This window comes from Neovison vison, chromosome 4, assembly GCF_020171115.1.
Source record: "Neovison vison isolate M4711 chromosome 4, ASM_NN_V1, whole genome shotgun sequence".
NCBI classification, from domain to species: Eukaryota; Metazoa; Chordata; class Mammalia; order Carnivora; family Mustelidae; genus Neogale; species Neogale vison.
The window spans coordinates 173,319,040-173,339,634 of NC_058094.1; the positions used below are offsets into that span (position 1 = coordinate 173,319,040).

The 20,595-nt window shown below is 37.7% G+C and overlaps 1 protein-coding gene across 1 annotated transcript in view; it reads left to right on the plus strand.

Annotated features, from left to right (window-relative positions):
- The window catches only part of BZW2 (basic leucine zipper and W2 domains 2), a 61,085-nt gene that overhangs the window by 10,979 nt on the left and 29,511 nt on the right, over window positions 1-20,595 (plus strand). Inside the window, exon 2 of the mRNA XM_044246144.1 lies at window positions 12,186-12,250. Within this exon, the coding sequence (XP_044102079.1) occupies window positions 12,193-12,250 (58 nt within the window). The 5' untranslated portion in view covers window positions 12,186-12,192. The remainder of the gene's footprint in view (window positions 1-12,185; window positions 12,251-20,595) is intronic.

Sequence of the window (20,595 nt, forward strand, 5' to 3'; positions counted from 1 at the left end):
ATGACCTCAAGCAAGTGGTGTGGTACCTGAGAGCCTTCTTGCATTGTTAGATGAGCATCTGGTGTTAGGTCCCTGCTTTTCAAAGTGTTCTATGCTTCATGGATGTCAACTAAGAAACGCATATTTAATGATTAAAACATCAGTAAACACACCTGCAGCTCAAATGCATCGTTTGATCCCTTTAACATACTGGAGGCCATTTCTTCTTGTTAACTCACACTGCTGGGCTTTTTTTGGCGCAGTGCTTGGGTCCCGTCTCCACCTGCTAGAGAGTGAGCACCATGCCACTGTTTTGGCCAGCCCCCCAAAACTGGTACTGTTGACCAGTACCAGTTGTACACTTGATAAAGAAATACAAACACATGGTTCTCTTTAGGTTTACACCTTTAAAAAAAATATACTTGAGGATTTATAGCTCTCTGATGTTTTGTTTGTTAAGTTTTTGGTTTCTCGTCTTTTTAAATTTGAGTTTGTGTAGTCAACTGTTCTAAAATCATATCGGGGAATACGGTCCCATATCATCAGTGTGCTGTGTATCGTCTGCGAATTACCATTAAGACCTAGGCTTGGCTTCGGCATTTCTCTCCAATTCATGCTCTGCCCATTGTGAAATACCCGTGTGTGTGGTGAGTGTTTTTTGTGTGCAAGCCTTCAAATACAGCTTCATCTGCTAGACAGGCTTGGGCAGGCCCCCTCCTGGGAGGATGGAGGCAGGGGTGGCTTGGTTGAGAGAACTCATAAATGTGGAAAGTTGGATGCCTGCCCACCACCACCTTTGAGCTTCCTCATGGTCCATTATCATGTTGTTTAAGTAAATGCTCCAAAGCTGACTTTGCCCACTGGTTATTAGTCAGGAGTGTTCTCCCCCTCGCCCCAGGGGATTCTATTTTCCTGTCCTAAATTAAAGTCCTGAGAAAAATGAAATACACCTCAGTCCTCCTTGTCGTAATAATATCTTCTAACTTCTCACTAGAACTAGTAGTCATATATACTCTTAACAGGTTTGTTTTGATACAAAATCTGCTTTAATAAATTGACTTGCTCTCTGGCAGTTAGCACCACTCCCTGCTGATTCTTATCTTTTTAAGACTGCTTTTTTAGAGCAGTTTTAGGTTCATAGCAAAATTAAGAGGAAGGTGCAGAGATTACCTGACTGACCTTCTGCCTCCACACATAACACAGCCTTTGCCATTATCGTCATCCCCTACGAGAGTAGTACATTTGGTACAACTGATGAATTTATGGATCTTTTGATAGCCCATGGTCTGGCATATTTTGGGTTCCCATCGGAAATGTTCAAGTCATTTTCTTTTCTTTTTTAATACTTACTTAGTTGAGAGGTAGGGGAGGGGTAGAGGGAGAGGGAAGAAAAAGTCTCATGCAGGCTCCGCCCTGAGCAGTGGCACAGGACTTGATCTCCCGACCTGGAGAAGGTGACGTGAGCTGAAATCAAGAGTCCAACGTTCATCCAGCTTGCCCCCTCAACCCATTTTTTATACACACTTATGTGGACTTGCTGACATATATGCATAGACATTTTCTGAAAGGATACGTAAGACAACATTGAAGTATTTGTTATTTTTTGTGTGGAGTGGGGTTCCATTTAATGAACATAAGATAACGAATGAAAGTTGGAAAGTAGTGGTCTTTATTTTTTCACTTTTATGACTTTTATACTGTGCTAGGTTTTTTTGTGCCATCAGTGTATTAGTAGTGCTTTGCAGCTTAAAAGAGCCCAATAAAATAAAATGTTTCCAATTTTCCTAAAGTGATGCATTAGAACATGTGGCTTTTAAAATAAAGATCCTAGAGGATGTCATTAAATCGGATTTTGTGACTGTGCGTTCTAATGCAATTTTGTTAAAGTTGTTCTTTGTTGTGGTATTAGAGAAGATGATAGAATTGGATTTAAATGTTTTCTGCATATATGCACTCTCCCAGTGGAAGATTAAGCAGTATGTTAAAATGTATACAGTGGCCATTACTTAAAGTTAGAATTATAGATATTTTTTTCTCCATCTTTTTTTCCCTCTTTACCCTAAATGGGCAGTAATGAATTTATGATGAGCCAATTTTATTATCAATTTTTAAGGAATTATTTTCTCTATAAAAAGTATTTTCATACCTTATTCAAAGAATTAATAGTTATACATTATAATATATAAAATATATGACCATATATTAATGAAATAAACAGTGGGTAACGTAAAACCATATCTTGGTACATATAGCCCTTCTAAATCATCACTTTGTGAGATTTTGTATTTCCTCTGTTGATAATACAGTTGATCAATAAATGTATTTTGGGTGTTAGTGTGTGTGTGTGTGTGTGTGTAAGTTAATTTAATTATTTATTTTTAAATAATCTCTACACCTAATGTGGGGCTCAAATTCACAACCCTGAGATCAAGAATCCCACGTCTGACCAAGCCAGCCAGGCAGGCACCTCATCAGTAAATATTTTAAATTGCTTTCTGAAAAGTATATTCAGGGGTGTCTGAGTGGCTCAGTTGGTTGAGTGTCTGTCTGGCTCTTGGTTTCAGCTCAGGTCATGATCTCAGTGTCATGAGATCCAGTCCCAAGCCCCACATGCTCAGCATGGAGTCTGCTTAGGATTCTCTTTCTCCCTCTCTCGCAAATAAATTAAATATTTTTTTAGAACAAGAAAAGTATATCCATTGCCACTGACTATTACATTAAAAAGGAATTCATAAAAATGCTACTAAAAGGAAATTTGATTAATGACAGCATAATTAACTTAATGTATAGTTACCCTGTATTGAAGGAAGAAATTAATTTGGTAGGTAAATTCTGGAATTGGTCTTTTTAAATCAGTTATTATGTAACATTTTATACTAGCATGCTTTTTGCTTTGATAAACATTTTTTTAAATATACAGGAAAAAAACAATGGGCTGTTTCATTTAAAATTTTTAGAAGCCTTGTCTGCTCAGGAACCATAACTTTGCCTTTAGGTATTTGTTCTGACATAGTAAAAGTTAGAGCTTCTTTTTTTTTTTTTTTTTTTTAAAGGTTTTATTTATTTATTTGACAGAGAGATCACAAGCAGGCAGAGAGGCAGGCAGAGAGAGAGGAGGAAGCAGGCTCCCTGCTGAGCAGAGAGCCCGATGCGGGCCTCGATCCCAGGACCCTGAGATCATGACCTGAGCTGAAGGCAGCGGCTTAACCCACTGAGCCACCCAGGCGCCCAAGTTAGAGCTTCTTATCTTTAAAAGCCTCACATACTATTTTGCATGCGTACATACACATTTTCCCCCCTCTGTTTACTTTATTCTTTCTATTACGGTAATCTTTAATAATACTCAGTTTCATTTAATATACTTCTCATTCTCTCCTCTAGTAAGCCTGTAACATAGAAGACTATCTCCATGGCAGAGATAATACACATGTACCTGGCTCTCGCCAAAGATTTTGTGTAGTCTGTTTGCACTGGCATAAAGAATCTCCATTCTGATGTTACGGTCAGAGTGTTTGGGGGAACTATTTTCTCGCACATGGGACAGTCAAGTACAAGGAGAGATATTAACCAGAGGAGCATCGTAGACTTCTTCAAATCAAGATTTGACTTTTGCATTATTTGCTTTTTTCTTGGAGTGTGCAATCCATACAGCAGGATTATTTCCGGCTTCACACCTGACCAAATTCTGTAGGATCTGGGAGGTTATAGTAACCCTCTTTGTGGCAAGCTTTATTTCTAAGCAGTCCCAGAAAATACAGAATCCCCGGGTTGTTTGAGTGCTGGGCTTTTTCGGCTCCCTGAATTGTTCTCCTGGCCCAGCCTGAGTCGCTCAAGTCTGCAGGACTTCCAGGGTTGGCCTTCCAGTTGGCCAGGGTTGGCCTAACTTCCAGGATTATCCTGGAAGAACCCATTGGTTCTACACGTATGTATCCACTTTATTTCTGAACCATCTCAAACTGGGTCGCATAGCCTTTGCCCCTTATTACATCAGAGCACATTTCCTTAGAAGAAGATTGTTCTCGTAAAGAGCCACAGTACAGTACTAAAATTGAATGGATTTAACATAGAAACCATACTGATCTCCATAGTCTGTACTCAGATTTCATCAGTTGCCCCAGTGATGTCCTGAGTATATTAACAAATTTTTACAGGGCAGTACAGCATCCAGTCAAGGATTGCATGCTGCAATTAATAACATCTTCTTGAGTCTCCTTTTATTGGCTACCGTTCTTTGATTTTTATTTTTCAGACACTGACATTTTTGAAGAATGCAGGCCAGTTGTTTGGAAGGATGTGTGTCCCCAGATCTGCATTTGTTTCCTCAATATTAGTTTGAGATCATGCATTTTTGTTTGAAATGCCACATAAATAATATCCTGTTCTAACTATAAGCACCCAGAGCCATGTGATGTCTGTTGTCTCTGGGTTTAAGGCATGACCTTGTTTCTCCACTGTGGAGTTACCATTTTTCTTTTTGTAATTTTTACAAAGATGCGTGAGGCTATCTGAATATCGTGTTGATCATCAAGCACGCCTGCCCACACGCGCACGTGTCGCAGCACTTTTGCTATACGTTGGTGATTCCTGCAAGAATCAATTTTTGGTACAATGATTGCAAAATGGTGATTTTCTACTCCCATGTTTCCCTCTCTATCAGTTGGCATTCTACTGAAAAGAAAACTTTCATTTCTCCCCAATTCCTTTCCCCTTGTGCACTGATCTGTTTGCTTTGCCTGAAATAAATGAGTATGGACTTGTAGATTCTTTCTTTATTCAATGAGTCATTATCCTTGCTATTTTCCATTATTTTGATGGCCAGATTGTCTCAGGTGATTCCAGTGGATTGTCCTCAGGATGGTTTCTATGTAGTTTGATTTTTTTTTGTTAAAAGCAATTCACTTTTTTGATATAAGGCATCTCAGGATCATATGGTATCCTCCATGCTCCAACCTTAGAATCAGCCACTTGTCCAAGAGACCTTTGTTTCTTTTAGTAGGGTGTGATATTTAGATCCTTCATCCTATTTCTCGTTATGCACAGATAATATTATTTGTGACCCTCTGGGGATTGGTTTAAACTTCAAAAGAAGGTAAATCATTTCCATTTAAACACATAAAATTTTTCTAATTAAAAAGTTATATATCCTTATATTATAGAAGATACAGATCAGTAACGTAAGAGGAAAATGCCCTTTGAACTTAGTGCTCATGTTGACCACTGTTGAGTGCTTGTGGGCTTTACGTAGCTTAGATCATATCATGTATATAGAATTTGTTGGGTGGGTTTTTTTTGTTTTTTTGTTGTTTTGTGGGTTGTTTTGTTTCTTTGTTTTTTGTTTTTTGTTTTTTTGCTTTGCTGTTCCTACTTAACATAACATTGTTTTCTCCAAGTCTGAAAAATTAAACAATTGCAGTTTTCAGTCATGTATTTTATCTTGTTCTTTGTTGTCCTTCTGTTCTCACTACTGTGATATCCAAAAGTAAGGAAAATTTATTTGCTCATCATCCTCTTTTTCTGCCTCCCTCTTCACTCCCATATTGTTGCCTACCCTCCATCTTCCCGATTATCAGAGGGTGTAAAATCATCAGTGTGGAAAGACAGCAATTAGTATTAAAGACAGCGGGAAGCATTTATTTTGTATACTAATTGCACTTTTGATTTTAGCTATGACAGGCTACTCAGTGATAAATGTGTTTTCTCTAAAATTAACATCAATGTTTGGCAAACAGAAATAAGTCACTTGAGGAAATATCTGCCTCGTTGTTGATCTGGAATGTTCTAGATGTATGTGCACAATTTTTAACTCTTGCGAGCAAAGGACATCTCTGGTTTTGCTCACAATTTTTTCCTTTTAGGTGTAGGATTTTCTAGTGTTGGCACAATTCAAACTTTGGGCCAGAGAACCCTTTGTTGCAGGGGCTCTCCTGTGCAGTGTCCATTACTTAGTGGGGTCCGTGGCATCTCCCAACTAGATGTCAGTAGCGTCCCCACTTCCCTAGTGTGACAAAATAAAGATCTACAGACGTTGCTACATATCCCCTGGGGAGATGCAATGACCCCAGAATGAAATGCTGCCCTAAAATACAAATTAATAAACATTTAAACCACAGCTGCCTAATATTTGGGCCTATCCTTGTTTTATACCACCATCTCCTCTAAATTCTCAAAATTTATGGTTTGAAATATTGTAGATATGCACTCATCACAATGCTGTTGTCTGGTAGATGAAAGTTCTAAGTGGCTTAACTTACCCGGAACAGAGGCTTGGGAGCATTTTGCTATTAAAATACTTTGAAGCATTATATTTGAGGGACTGGTTTACTAAAAGCCAAAGTGTGCCACAGTGTCTGTTGTATATGTGTGCTTGTGTCTTTTCAAGTATGGAGAGACTTCAAAATCACATCAGCAGGATTAGACCATCTGTAAAGTTGAATGAATATGCCTGGTCAGTTATTAAAGGAAGGGAAGGATCTGGGGAGAGATTGCTTCTGGGGAAAATGGAAGCTCAGAGAAGGGAATGTATGTGCCCAGGGTGCTTTGTAGAAGTGACTGTAAGCAGAGAGCATGAACTGGTAGGATGAAAGCATTTTATTAGGATTTTATTTCTAATTCTAAGGTTTTCTAAATTAATTTCACTAGGAGGAAATAAATGACATTACACATTATCTTCATTTATTTCTATGAAGAGGTAGGTGATACTTAAAATGTAATTTTTAGAATATTTCTATTTTATCAGCATTTGGAAACAAGGTAGGTATACTTATAAGTTTAAGGTGTGAAATTGGGAAATGTGCTAAAGGAAATTTTATCATGATGTCTTTGTATCTTAAAAGATTTAGATGAACAGTTAGCTCTTAGTACTCATTTTCGCAACATAATTCCCTTGGGCATTGGTCCTTCTTTCCTTGTCAGGTGGTTGCTTAGCACAATTTAAGTTTCCACCATTAATGTCCCTCTGGAAATACATAGCTGTAAATTTTTGAGGAGTGAACTATTATTAAGTTTGGTTTTTTTTTTTTTTTTAAAGATTGGTGTTCTTTAAGAAAGATTATTTTTGTGCTTTCATACCATTAAAAATAAGAGAGAGTAAAGGGGATATGAATATAACAGTAATATTTTTGTCCTAAAGAAGGGAATGTCTGATTTTATTTAGAAACATTTTTCTTTTATAGGTAGGCTACTGTTTTAAATTCCATCTTTTTCAATTATTATAAAAACTAAAACCTACATAGAATTTGCTTGGAGATGCAATGAAACATTTTGTAGAGGCTGGGTGATTTTGGTTATAGAGAGGCTATTTGGTATAAAATCATGACAAGGACATTAAACAAGCTAATGTTATTCTGGGCAAAGTAAGCGTTACTGTAAACATTTATCTGGTCTATTGCTTTAGAATGTTAATAATTTACACTTTCAGAGTGCACCTTAATTATTTTTGCTTCTTTTGAGATCATTGTTATCAACCCAAATGACTCCTGGACATGACAACTTTCTGTAAAGGATTTTATGATGTACATCCTTGGAGTTTTCACTTTAATGGAAAGAAGAATTCATAACTATGGGCGATTTTTAGTTTGTTCTTTTTATTGTACATTATTTTGCTCCTTTGGAACATAGAATAAAAGATAGTTCTTGGAAGTTACTCCTAAACACAAAGTACTTCCTGAGAATGTTGCAATGAAGTGACTCAGTAATATTATGGGTATTGTGTGCTAGTGTTACTGTTTCTTTATGAAACACTTTATACTTTGGAGATGATATTGTTGCCCTATAATTTTTATTATCTTAGAATTGAAAATCTTTTTTTCAAAAAAAAAAAAAAAAAAAAAGAAAATCTTTTTTTCTTCTCACTGTCTCCAGGATTATTTACTACACACAGAGTTTTGCTTTCAAGTTTTGTTTTGTTTTGTTTTTGTTTGTTTTTTTCTTTCTCACCATAGCCTCCTGGTTTTGAAATTTGGGCAGAATGCTCCTCAGAGCTACATTATTTGGAAAAAAAAAAAAAAAAGTTAATTGAAAACTTTCTATTCTTTGGATGTATTTTCACCTCTTTTATCAAAATGAAGTGTGTTGGGTCATAATGAATTCTTTAGAACTGGCTTGTCTAACATAACCATTAGCAATATTGGCTATTTTCACTTTAATTAATGAAAATTAAATAAATTTAATTTATTTAATTAGTTACACTCAGTTACACTGCCACATTTCAAGGACTCAAGGGCTACTTGTGTCTAGTAGCTTCCATATTAGACAGAACATTTCCACCATCACAGACACTTCTGTTGGATACATGGCTTTAGAATGGGGGATGATAAACCATAGCCTGAGATCCCAGTGTGATCCACTGCTTGTTTTGTAAATAAAGTTTTATTGGAATAACTTGCTTACATATGATCTATGGCTGCTTTCAGGCTCTAACAGCAGAACTGAGTAGTTGGAACACACCATATGTCTCATTTTCTTTTATCACTTTATAGGAGAAGATTGTGACCCCCCATTAGCATATTCATATTCATATATGAGGTTGTTTGAATAGCCTAGTTATATGTATATATTAGCAGTATAACATATGAAATAAGGCAGATTATCATAGTTCAGCAATTATCCAGACCAGAACAGTCATCCCCTCATAGGAACAACAAGAAAATCAGTCTTTCTCTGGTAGATCAGGTTCTTTCCAAAATGAAGGGAATTAAAGAAGAAAACAGGCAGGACAGCACACAACCTGTCAATCCACTCAAGGTGTGCTGGGCAACTGGCAGAATTAGTACACAGTTGCCAAGAGGCCAGTCCATCTGAACTGCTGGCCCATAATCACACTTGGGCCCAGAGTCAGTTGGGAGTAAGGGGTAGAATCTACAAAGGAACCAGGACAGAATAGTAACAGAGGGAGGTGGGTGCAATTTTATTTCTTATGTGTTAAACCGAAAAATGTTTTAGTTGGGTCTTTCAGTTCAGGAGTTTATTCAAAAGATGTTTATTTCATTAATAATGTACTTAGTTTTGAAATTTTTTTTTTTTTAAAGATTTTTTATTTATTTATTTGAGAGAGAGAGACAGTGAGACAGAGCATGAGCGAGGAGAAGGTCAGAGAGCAAAGCAGACTCCGCGAAGCAGACTCCCCATGGAGCTGGGAGCCTGATGTGGGACTCGATCCCGGGACTCCAGGATCACGCCCTGAGCCGAAGGCAGTCGTCCAACCAACTGCGCCACCCAGGCGTCCCTAGTTTTGAAATTTTGATTGAGTTGAATCTTTTTAGTATTTTATTGTCATTTCTCTTGTGGAATATCCAAGAAAGGGAGTCTCTTAGATAACGTGAAATGTTTAAATCCAGTTGTGTTTTTCAACATTGTTGGGGGGCGGGGAATGAGCTTATTTTTATTTTATCTGTATGTTTGGTTTAAGGATTTTTGAATGCATTGTAGACTGTACCCCAGATAAGTTTTGTCTCTGAGGATTCTGTTAAAACTCTGATTTAAAATATGTATGTATACATACCTATGTGTATGTATTTTTAGTTGGTTGTTTTCGTGCAACCCAATGAAAATAAGCATTTGACATTGGCCTAATGCAGCCTTCTTTGTTATTCTTCGTTACTTTCCCAGATTGAAACTAGCACAGTTTCTTATTCAAAGTGCCCTTGCTTCCCTCTCCCACCCGGGCTTCAGTGAGTGCCTTATAAAGCCTGACCCTCGCTGGAGCAGATTATAATGTAGCACGGATGGCTAAATTTAGAGACAAGCCAAGCCTCTGCTCTAAATAGTAACAGCTAAGCGGTAGAGACTTTTGGTGAACAGAATATCTTCATTTAGTCTTTCAATACCAGTGGGTTAGTTGCTGTTTGTGTTTGTGTTAATTTTTGCTGCTGTGTACGTCAGAATCTTTGTATGATTTTTGTTAACATGTTACTCTGCTGTTTTCCACCTCCCGTATATGGAGGGCATGCAAAATAAGGTCACAAGATGAGACCAGGAAGAAACAAACTTTTGTGCTTAGAACTGAAGAAACTATAAACGGAACTATAGATTTTTAAAATAGAGTAATTCTCTCGTCCTTGGCAGTAGGCTGTGTTTTGTGGTAATTACTCATTAGCAGAAAAACAGCAACAAAATGCTAAGGTAGAGTTAGAGAATTCTGTGAGTTTCTATTCTGGACTGTAAAATAAAACTTTTAGAGAAGGCTCCCACTTTTAAAATATTCTTTATTGATTCCAAAATAGAGACATCTTTAGCAAAGAGTAACCGTAGCATGGTCACCTGCTAGAAAAGTTTCAGGCTACTTGGAGTCTGTTTTTATTTTTATACCTCAATATGAGACCTAAACTCTTTAGCAGGTATTTTTTTCTTTGCTGGCACAGGAAAATATTTTATGTAATATTTGTAGTGTTTGGGGAGGTGTAGAAACGAGAAACACACATGAATATTCATTTTGAGTACCCCAGTGAAATGTTTGCTAGTCCAGAGTGATCTGTTGAAAATGCCAACAAGGAAATTTCTGAATGAAAGAGTTTAGTAGAGAATGTAAATAATGCATTAGAAGCTCTATTTCTAACTTCCATCAAATAAAATGAGATTTCATTAAGTTTATTGCATTTGTAACTATTTCAGTGTGCAGCTGCTGCCCCACACACATAGAGTGATCCCTTTCTCTACCCTTTGTTCTAGATCTGTACTGCTATTGTATGGTAAATGTTTGCCTGTTTTATCTCCTCTAGGCCCTGTGCTCCCTGAGGGCATGGAATCTGGCTTAGTCACCTTTATAACTTAAAGCCTGATACATTAAGTTCACTTTATAGTATTAATAAAAATTCTCTCTACTTAAAGCATAACAGAAAATCCTTTTTGTGTTTGTTACTTTTCTTTTGAATCCATTCCACTTTTTAAATTATGATTAAGGTTTTAAGTGGTAAACAGATTACTTTCCCTGTGAAAATAGATTTTCTTCTTTTGTGATATGTAAAGTTTTGGTATATAAATAGAATAATTTTTACATGTTCTTAAGGATCCTTTAAAACTTTGAGACATAATAAAATCGTTCACTTGAATAGAGCACATTTTCTTGATTGTTTAGTGGTGACTTAATTAATTTAAAAAATCTAGATATTCTCAAATCACAATTTCAAAAGAACTTTGAGGGCGCCTGGGTGGCTCAGTGGGTTAAGCCACTGCCTTCAGCTCAGGTCATGATCTCAGGGTCCTGGGATCGAGTCCCACATCGGGCTCTCTGCTCAGCAGGGAGACTGCTTCCTCCTCTCTCTTTCTGCCTGCCTCTCTGCCTACTTGTGATCTCTCTCTGTCAAAAAAATAAATAAAATCTTTAAAAAAAATAAAATAAAATAAAAAGAACTTTGAAAGGTAATTAAATAATTTGCTTTACATTTTCTTAATTGTGTTGTCTTCATAATTTTTGCAATCTGGACATATTTTCATATTATAATATTAGTGCCACAAAATTATTCTTAATATGTAAGAGGTCTTAGAGAGCAAGTTCTTTTTACTTTTTGTTTGAAGATAATATAATCTTAAATTTTCTTTGCAGAGAAAAGCAAGTATTATGTATATTCCCTTTTTAACCAGAAAATTACACTTCACACTTTTTTTTTTTAAGATTTATTTATTTATTTGATAGAGAAATCACAAGTAGGGAGAGAGGCAGGCAGAAAGAGATGGGCGGTGGGGGAGGGGGGGGTTGTAGGCAGGCTGCCTGCTGAGCAGAGAGCCTGATGCCAGGGCTCCGGCCTAGGACCGTGGGACCATGACCTGAGCTGAAGGCAGATGCTCAACCCACTGAGCCACCCAGGTGCCCCATGACTAAATCCTTTTATACACACGCACATACACGCATGCATACAGGCATAAGTATGCATATTTGTGTGGGTAAAACGGCAAAGTGAATTTCTAGTAAAAAAATTGTGGATCACAGGTTATGTACATGTAAATATTTATATTCACCAAATGCTTCCCCAAAGTACTGCATAGAATTTATTCCCTCTGTCAAAGTTTATGCCTGTGGTCGTTTTCCCTGTGTCTCTTGCCAACACTAGATAGTATTAGATTTCAGAAGTTTTGCTAGTTCAACAGTGAAATTAAACCTGCTTTTAAAAGTATATTCAGTACGAGTGAGGTAGAACATATGCTTATTAGCCATATATTTTTATGTGAACTGCTTATTTGAAATATATAATATTTATTTTCTTTGTTTTCAGAAATTTTATGAATAAGCATCAGAAGCCAGTGCTAACAGGCCAGCGGTTCAAAACTCGGAAAAGGGGTAAGGTGGTGCTGCGTGTCTGCGTGTATATGGGGGTTGGGAAAGTGGGTAAAGTTCTAATCAAGTTGGGAGATTGCAGAGGGATTAGAATTGTCCCTGTTTCCACTGACTCTCCCTTATTCTCTTCTTTTGAGCTCTAGATATAGGATCTGAAGTTTTGCATTTAAGCCTTTGAATGGCAGGTTATTTACATGTTTGATTTTGGACAGATCATTTAATTTGTCTGAACTTTGTATCTTTATCTACTAAAGGAGAATGATTCTATCTGGTCAGGTTTCCTCACTCTCCTGTGAGGCTATGAAGACAATAAACTCTACTGTTCTTGACATCAGCATTTGTATTTTAGTTTTGCTTCCTTTGTTGTTTTTAAGGAAATGTTGAGTACAAAGATGGTAAAATTTCAGAGAAAAGTAAATCAGGGAAGGAGATATTGATGAGTTTTTACACTTGAAAATTTAAGAAGTCAAATTAAATTAAATTTGCTGCCTAAATATCTTTAAAACTCAGGATATTTTCAAATGTCTTTTATTGTGGAAAGGTAGTAACAGACCCTGTTTAATGACTGGTAACATTTTTGTTTGTGTGAGTGACTTTTTTTTTTTTTAACAATTTTATTTCTTTTTTAAAGATTTTACTTATTTGACAGATAGATCACAAGTAGGCAGAGAGGCAGGCAGAGAGAGAGAGAGAGGAGGAAGCAGATCAGAGAACCCAATGTGGGGCTCGATCCCAGGACCCTGGGGTCATGAACTGAGCCGAAGGCAGAGGCTTTAACCCTGAGCCACCCAGGTGCCCCAAGTGATTTCTTTTTATGCTGTGTTCACCTTACCATCCTTCCTGTGTAAAGAATAGTTGTAAATTTTTCATCAGTTTTGTGTGATTATATAGAAGTCCTTTTGGACTTAAAAAATAATTGAGCTATAACTTGATAAGGATACTTTTTTTAAAAGGAAACATGATAGGAAATTATTATGTTGAATAACACTGAGGACAATAACTGAAACATATTTAAGGAAGTATCATGTAGAAAGATGAACGACGGTTGGATAGCTCTTGTGCAGGCCTCACTGCTGTGGTGAAGCTTGATGGCAGGTTAATGATCACCAAGTGCCAAATTGTGGAATTGATAGCTCATAGCCCATAGTATATGGCTTTGGCATTTCCAATGTTGGGTTGGCCTCTGCAGCTTCTGCTCTCTTGCATCAGTACTTAACTGCATAAGTAGCAAGTCCAGCCTTGCAGAAGGAGAGGAAGTCCAAATGCTATCAGTTGTTTGGAGTAGAAGAGTTCATGAGAGTCACTAGATAGCAATGGAGGTTGAATTTTTTTTTTTTTTTGGACAGATTTTTTTTTTTTTTAATTTAATTTCTTTTCAGTGTAACAGAATTTATTGTTGATGCACCACACCCAGTGCTCCATGCAATACATGCCCTCCATAATACCCACCACCAGGATCCCCCAACCCCCATCCCCCTCCCCTTCAAAACCCTCAGATTGTTTTTCAGAGTCCATAGTCTCTCATGGTTCATCTCCCCCTCCAGTTTCTCTCAACTCCCTTCTCTCTAACTCCCCATGTCCTCCATGCTATTTGTTATGCCTCACAAATAAGTGAAACCATATGATAATTGACTCTCTCTGCTTGACTTATTTCACTCAGCATAATCTTTTCCAGTCCCGTCCATGTTGATACAAAATTGGGTATTCATCCCTTCTGATGGAGGCATAATACTCCATAGTGTATATGGACCACATCTTCCTTATCCATTCGTCCATTGAAGGGCATCTTGGCTCTTTCCACAGTTTGGCGACCGTGGCCATTGCTGCTAGAACATTGGGGTACAGATGGCCCTTCTTTTCACTACATCTGTATCTTTGGGGTAAATACCCAGTAGTGCAATTGCAGGGTCATAGGGAAGCTCTATTTTTAATTTCTTAAGGAATTTCCACACTGTTTGGAGGCTGAATTTAACTATAAATGCTGCTTGCTGGGAATTCACGTTCCTACTAAAAATGAAAACAAAAAACTGTAAAGTAAGCAAAAGGTGGTTATTTTGTACAGTATTTTTGTCTTGTGCTTTCCCCTTTTCTTTTTTTTTTTTTTTTTTTTTTCATCCCTGGCTCATCCCTATAAACTAAGGCATGTGGCATGAGCCATCTATCTCCCTCTGCTTGCTTGGTCCTCATCTTGGCCCTTATCTTGGGCTTAGAAATTGTGTCCCCACTGCATTTCCCCATTGAAATCCAGACATTATCAATACGAGATCTTACGTCAATTCATTACTTTCATTATCTCATGGTTTAAAAGCAATGGGGAAGAAATGATGTCGAGATGATTTTAAAAGGACTTTGTCTGTAAGAACAGTATAGTTCAGAACACTAATTATAGTTAAGGTATTGTGGAGCCTGGTAATGTGATAATATCTAACATATGCCCAACTGTGAGGTGCAGAAAGGTTCACTTTCCCCTGCCCACTGGGGGAACGTGTTAATCTCAGAGCTGGATCTCCAGCTTGAGCAGCTTTATTCCTGTGACGCTGATTCACCGTAACTGAGCTTAAAAGCCAAGAGAGGACCCAAGGATTGCACAACAGCCGACTTGACGCAACAAGTAAACTGGCCTTTAGAGAGTCAGTCTTCAGTTTTGAACTGGAAAGGTTTTCTCTAATTCTGAGCTAGTTTGTCTCTGATTCATTCAGTGGGCAAGAGTGTGCCTGTGTCTTCCTGCTGCTGTAATACTCAGAGAGAGCTACTCAGAAATACGTATTATTTGTCAGTTGATCGTGATTTATATAACTCAGGGCTGCTGGGGATTTCAGAAGCACTTGAGCCATTTTGTGCCAAAATGCTGGCAGGGGCAAAAAAAAAAAAAATGGAGTCAACCTCATTTTCTACACTTTATGCTAGTGAATTGCCTCCTGATGATTTATCGTCTTTGTTTTTCTTTTGCGATTATGATAGGGCTGACTTCAGATAAATGGTTGGCAGTTTTATAGAGCTGAGGCAAAAAATCTAGTGAGGCTATTTCAAGGTCATTTTCATAGGCTGTCTTCTGGGGATCTGTCTTCAGTTTGAAACTGTTTGCTAGCAAAGCTAATACTCTTCCATGTCAAGTTAGTAAAAAAGAATGTATTTTCTATTGCTTAACATCAAAATTAAACATCATGATAGGACCCATCATTTAGAAATCTATTCAGACTCTTTTCCTTTATAAAATATACACATCTTATTTATGGTATTTTCTTCAAAGAATTATGTTTTCTAGCATGGCTTGTAGGAATTTGAAACAGTGGTAATTTCTCCCCGTAGATATTGTTATGCTTAGCTAAATGAAATCTTTAATAACTGATCTCGCCTCCCTATAAATCTTGTAGAGATCGGGTTAAAATTAGTGAAAGTAGGAGAGAAAAAAATGACCAACTACAGGCATCCAGGATGCCCACAAACCCTGGGTTCCCCCTGAGAATTTTCATCTGTCTTGGCAGTTTTAATCACTCTGAGATAGTAAGTGTTAGCCACTAATCTAATGAACCTTCAAATGTTGAAATATGTGATATATATATGTGTGTGTGTGTGTGTGATATATATATATATATATATGAATATATTTGTATGTTTATGGTTAGAAAGCCCATGATTGTTTTTATTCATTTACTATACTTAAGTAACATTCAAAAAAGGATGTAGGTTTTGTTATTTTTCACTTAATCAACAGTAGGAAAAAGGTTACATTAACTAGTTACTGTGGTTCCCAGAGGAAGCAATGTGTTCAGATAACTTACAGGCATATATGAGCATTAGAAATAAGCCTGTTTCTCTTTGTCAGTATAATGGGCCAGCCTGACTAACCCTCTAGTGTCACACTTGTGAGTCACCAACACAGTATACATTTGAGACCCTAATTATACACTTCCCACTTCAAGGGAGGTTATACCTGCCAAATGGAAACACAAGGAAGTAATAGCGTATTTTCTTTAGGATTTTATTGGTATTTTTGCTAGACTCTCCTCAAGTGGAATACAAAGAATATGTAATTTCGTTTCAGATAAAAAAGAACTTTGGGGTAAAATATTGTCTGTGTTTCCCCAAACTTTTGTCAGTGTTCTTGCCATTTTCTTGTTTGGGAATTTTGTATTCCTCTGGATGGGTATTTCATCTTAACAGATGGGAGCTTCTTTTCAGCCTGCAAAAGCATGATTAATCCCTGCATGCCATCACGACTTCTTAAGATGCCAGAGCTACAGGCGATCATCCTGACCTAATGCATTATCGCTCACTGCCAGAGTATCTTCGGCCATGACATGCTGTCTTCCTCGCCTTACTTTCCTCTTCCTTGGCACATCTCTTGGGAAAATAGAACTGAAATGAAGGGCTTTATACAAACACGAGTTTTTAAGTTGTCTCTCTGATTCAAACCAAAGTCCTCTGCGTGAATTCTTACCATGGTCTAGATGTTTTACCTATTTACTAACTTTCATTTTCCAGTGCCTCAAATTTATAATTTTTGAATCACCGAAGTCTCTCCCAACCACCCGAATCAACATTCAAGTAGGTCTTAGTGCCATCGCTGGAATGGCCCCAGTTGGTTTTGAAAGCTGGTTACGAGACAATAAACAACTTGTGGTGTTTTCATTTCTCATGTTCTCATATAACAGGAAAGAAAACTTTTTTGCCAGGGGGTTAGGAGAATTACCTTTTGGCTGGACCCCGAGTGGGGGGTGAAATGTCCTTCGCTTGCCAGTGAGTTCTTCCCGCGCAGCCGCAGCTGCCCCGTCCTCCAGCTTCTTGTCATCGGTTCCTCTGGAGTTCCCCATTCTCTTCCTCCCCCTCCACAAAACAAGACCTTAATTATATTTTTCCTGCAGTCAACATTGGCATGTTCTTGGCTGCATAATGTTTTGCTTATGGCATCAAAAGAACTTTTCTCTCTTGTTCGTGAAAAATAGTGTTCAAGTTACGTCTGTCTTGATGGCATCTTCCGCTGTGTGACTCTGACTGGTACTGGGAATGCCGTTCTTCTCTGCTTCTGATGCCGTGGGGTTAACCCCTTATAACTCAGCCCTCTTACTGGACCAGTATAAGCAGTCAGTCTGTACAAACCAGACAGGTACTATCTGGTTTTCAAGTAGCTTTTAAATGTATGCAGGTCACATGGTTTAAATAGTCAAACATTTCTGCAAAACATGTTCTAGCAACGGCAGATAGACTCCCCAGAGGAATGCCTTCTGCTCTTCATAGGCTCCTTTTAATTGTACCTTTGCCTAACCACAGAACATTCTTACATGGTTGTTTCCTGACTTTTCTGGGGGAGGCATCGTATCTGCACTTGATACTAAGGAAGATGAGGATTTCGCTCTCATCACTGACATATTCCCCTGCAGACATCATCTCGATTCTTCTAGCTAGACGACTGCATAGGGTTTCTCTTGCTGTGACTTAGTGCACACCCTTCACAGTTCAGCTGTTGCTGCATTACTCTTCTTCTCTTGAACATCATTTGATCTTTGGAGTTAATGTTTCATAATTTAAATTTCATAATTTACCCCTTTTTTTTGCTGTTGTTGTCTGTGTCTTAACACGACTTAGTACCAACCTTTCCCTTCATTATGTAACTCTTTTAATACAAAAACTTAAGGATTTCTTATTATCTATCAGATGATGCTATCATAGTGACAAGCCCTCTAGGCCAGTGGTACAGCTGACAATGTGAGATGTTTACAGTATCTTTTCTCCACTGTCCCGGAGAGTCCTGTTTTCCATCTCCTATTTTTTTTCTCTTTCTCCTGGGATCTCATGACTTGATAAATCATGAGATCATGAGTTATTCTCTCATTTTGGTAGAGCATTGGCTTCAGTAGCTTTTTAGAAAAGAGTGTGTGAGAAACATTTTTGAGGCCTTATATGTCTCAAAATACATTTAGTCAGCTTTTATGCTTAGTTGACAGTTTGAACCCCAGACTTAGAGTTTGGAAACCATTTTCCATCAGAATTTTGAAGAAATTTCTTCTGGTTTCTGGTATTCCTGTTGAGCAATTTAATGTCATTCTGGGGTACCTGGGTGGCTTGGTCAGTTAAGTAGCTGCCTTGGGCTCAGGTCATGGTCGCAGGGTCCTGGGATCGAATGCTGCATCAGGCTCCTTGCTCAGCGGGGAGCCTGCTTCCCTCCTCTCCCTCTGACTGCCACCCCCCTCCCCCCACCACTGGTGAGCTCTCTCTTTCTCTGTGTCAAAAAATAAATAAATAAACATCTTTAATGTCATTTTTTTTTTGATAGTTTATATGTGATTTGGGTTTTTGCCCCTGAAACTGCAGATAGCTACTTTGTTCCCGGCATTGGGATTACATGAGAACGTCAGCATCTTACCGTCTTACTGTGGGTCCACTTTGAATCCTTGTTTGCAGATGGCTCTTTACTGAGAAACTCCTGTCCTTCAACTCTGTAAAATTTTTCTTGAAATTTTTAAATCCTTTTCTTCCTTTAAAAAAAAAAATTATCAGGGCACCTGGCTGGCTCAGTCTGTGGAATATGTGACTCTTGATCTCAGGTTATGAGTTTGAGCCCTGCTTTGGGTATAGAGATTTTTTTTTTTTTTTTTAATAAAATCTTTAAAAAATTCTCATTAAAATTAGTGTTTGGACATTTGACTGGTGTGCCCTTTTTCTTTTTTTTTTTTTTTTTTGCTCCTATTTTTTATGTCTCTTTTTCTTGATTTTTTTTTCTAGTTTCTGAGAGATAGTCTCAGCTTTTTTTTTCAACTCTTCTATTGAGTTTTTGACTTTTTCTATCATAGTTTTCATTTCCAAGAACTCTTTTTATTCATGAAATGTTTCTTCTTTTTTTAACATTTTATTCTTCCTTTCTTCCTCCTCCTCCTTTCTTACAGTTGCAGTGTCTGCTTATCTCTCTAAAGGAATTTATGATGGGATTTTTGTGAAGTTTCTCATTCATCCTCCCCCACTCCCCACCCCTTTCCACATCCAAACTTATTCTCGGAAAGAAGAGAGGAAGGTGAACTCCTTTTGAATTGAACCCTACATTTACCTTTAATTTAGTCATATTCTTTTTCTGCCTCTACTGACCTCTGGTTTGTCATCTTCACTTGTTTTCAACAGTGTATGATCCTTGCTTTGTTTAAGATCTGGTTCCAGGGGCCCCCAGCTGGTTCAGTTGATAAAACATGGGACTCTTGATCTCGGGGTCATGAGCTCAGGCCCCACACTGGGCATAGAGATTACTTTAAAAAAAAAAAAAAGAAAGAAAGAAAAGAAAAAAAAAATAAGGTCTGACTCCAAACTGACCTTCCATAAGAAGTCTCTCTTGAGTCTGCTAAAGGTAGGAAACTCCATATATCCATATCCCTACATCCTCTGAAGCCCTTTCAGGGGTTCTACAAAATCAAAACTATTTTCATTATAACTAAGATTTGTTTTGCCTCTTTTACATGTTCACTCATGGTTTATGGCTGTTTCCCAGAGGCTACATGATGTGTGATATCACAACAGATTGCAAACAGTGGATATGGGAATCCATCTGTCTGCTATTAAGCCAGGCATTAAAGAGATTAAACAAAGCCTGTCTTCACACTAATTTTTTTTTAATTTGATAAATATTTTTAAATTTTGTTTTAATTTCTATAAAGTAAGTATCCATAGTTATAACCTTCTTACACAAGAAAGCTCTGGAATCCTCAATACTTTTTAAGGGTGGCAAGGGGTCATGAGACCAAAAAGATTGGGAACATCTGCTCTGAAGCCATAAGTATACATAAATAGTTCATGATATATATTAAATATTTTAAGTGCCCTGGAATAACTTATCTTGTAAAATAAAATAAGTGTTGATATACATATGGAGAAAAGGAAATCTTCATGAAATATTGGTGGGAATGTAGAATGGCATAGCCACACCTGGGTGACTGAATTGATTAAGTGGCTGACTCTTGATTTCAGCTCTGGTCCTCATCTCAGGGTCCTGGGATCCAGCCCCAGTTGGACTCTATTCTCAGCAGGGAGTCAGCTAGAGGATTTTCCCTTTCTCTCTTTTCCCATGGCGCCCACGCTCTCTCTCAAATAAATAAATAAATCTTTTTTAAAATTTTAAAATAAACTTCCATATGATTCAGTGATTCTACTACTGGGTATTTATCTTAAGAAAATTAAAACAGGGGCATCTGGGTGGCTCAGTAGGTTAAAGCCTCTGCCATCGGCTCAGGTCATGATCCCAGGGTCCTGGGATCCAGCCCCACATCGGCTCTCTGCTCAGCGGGGATCCTGCTTCCCTTCCTCTCTCTCTGCCTACTTGTGATCTTAAAAAAAAAAGAAAAAGAAAATGAAAACAGTAATTTGAA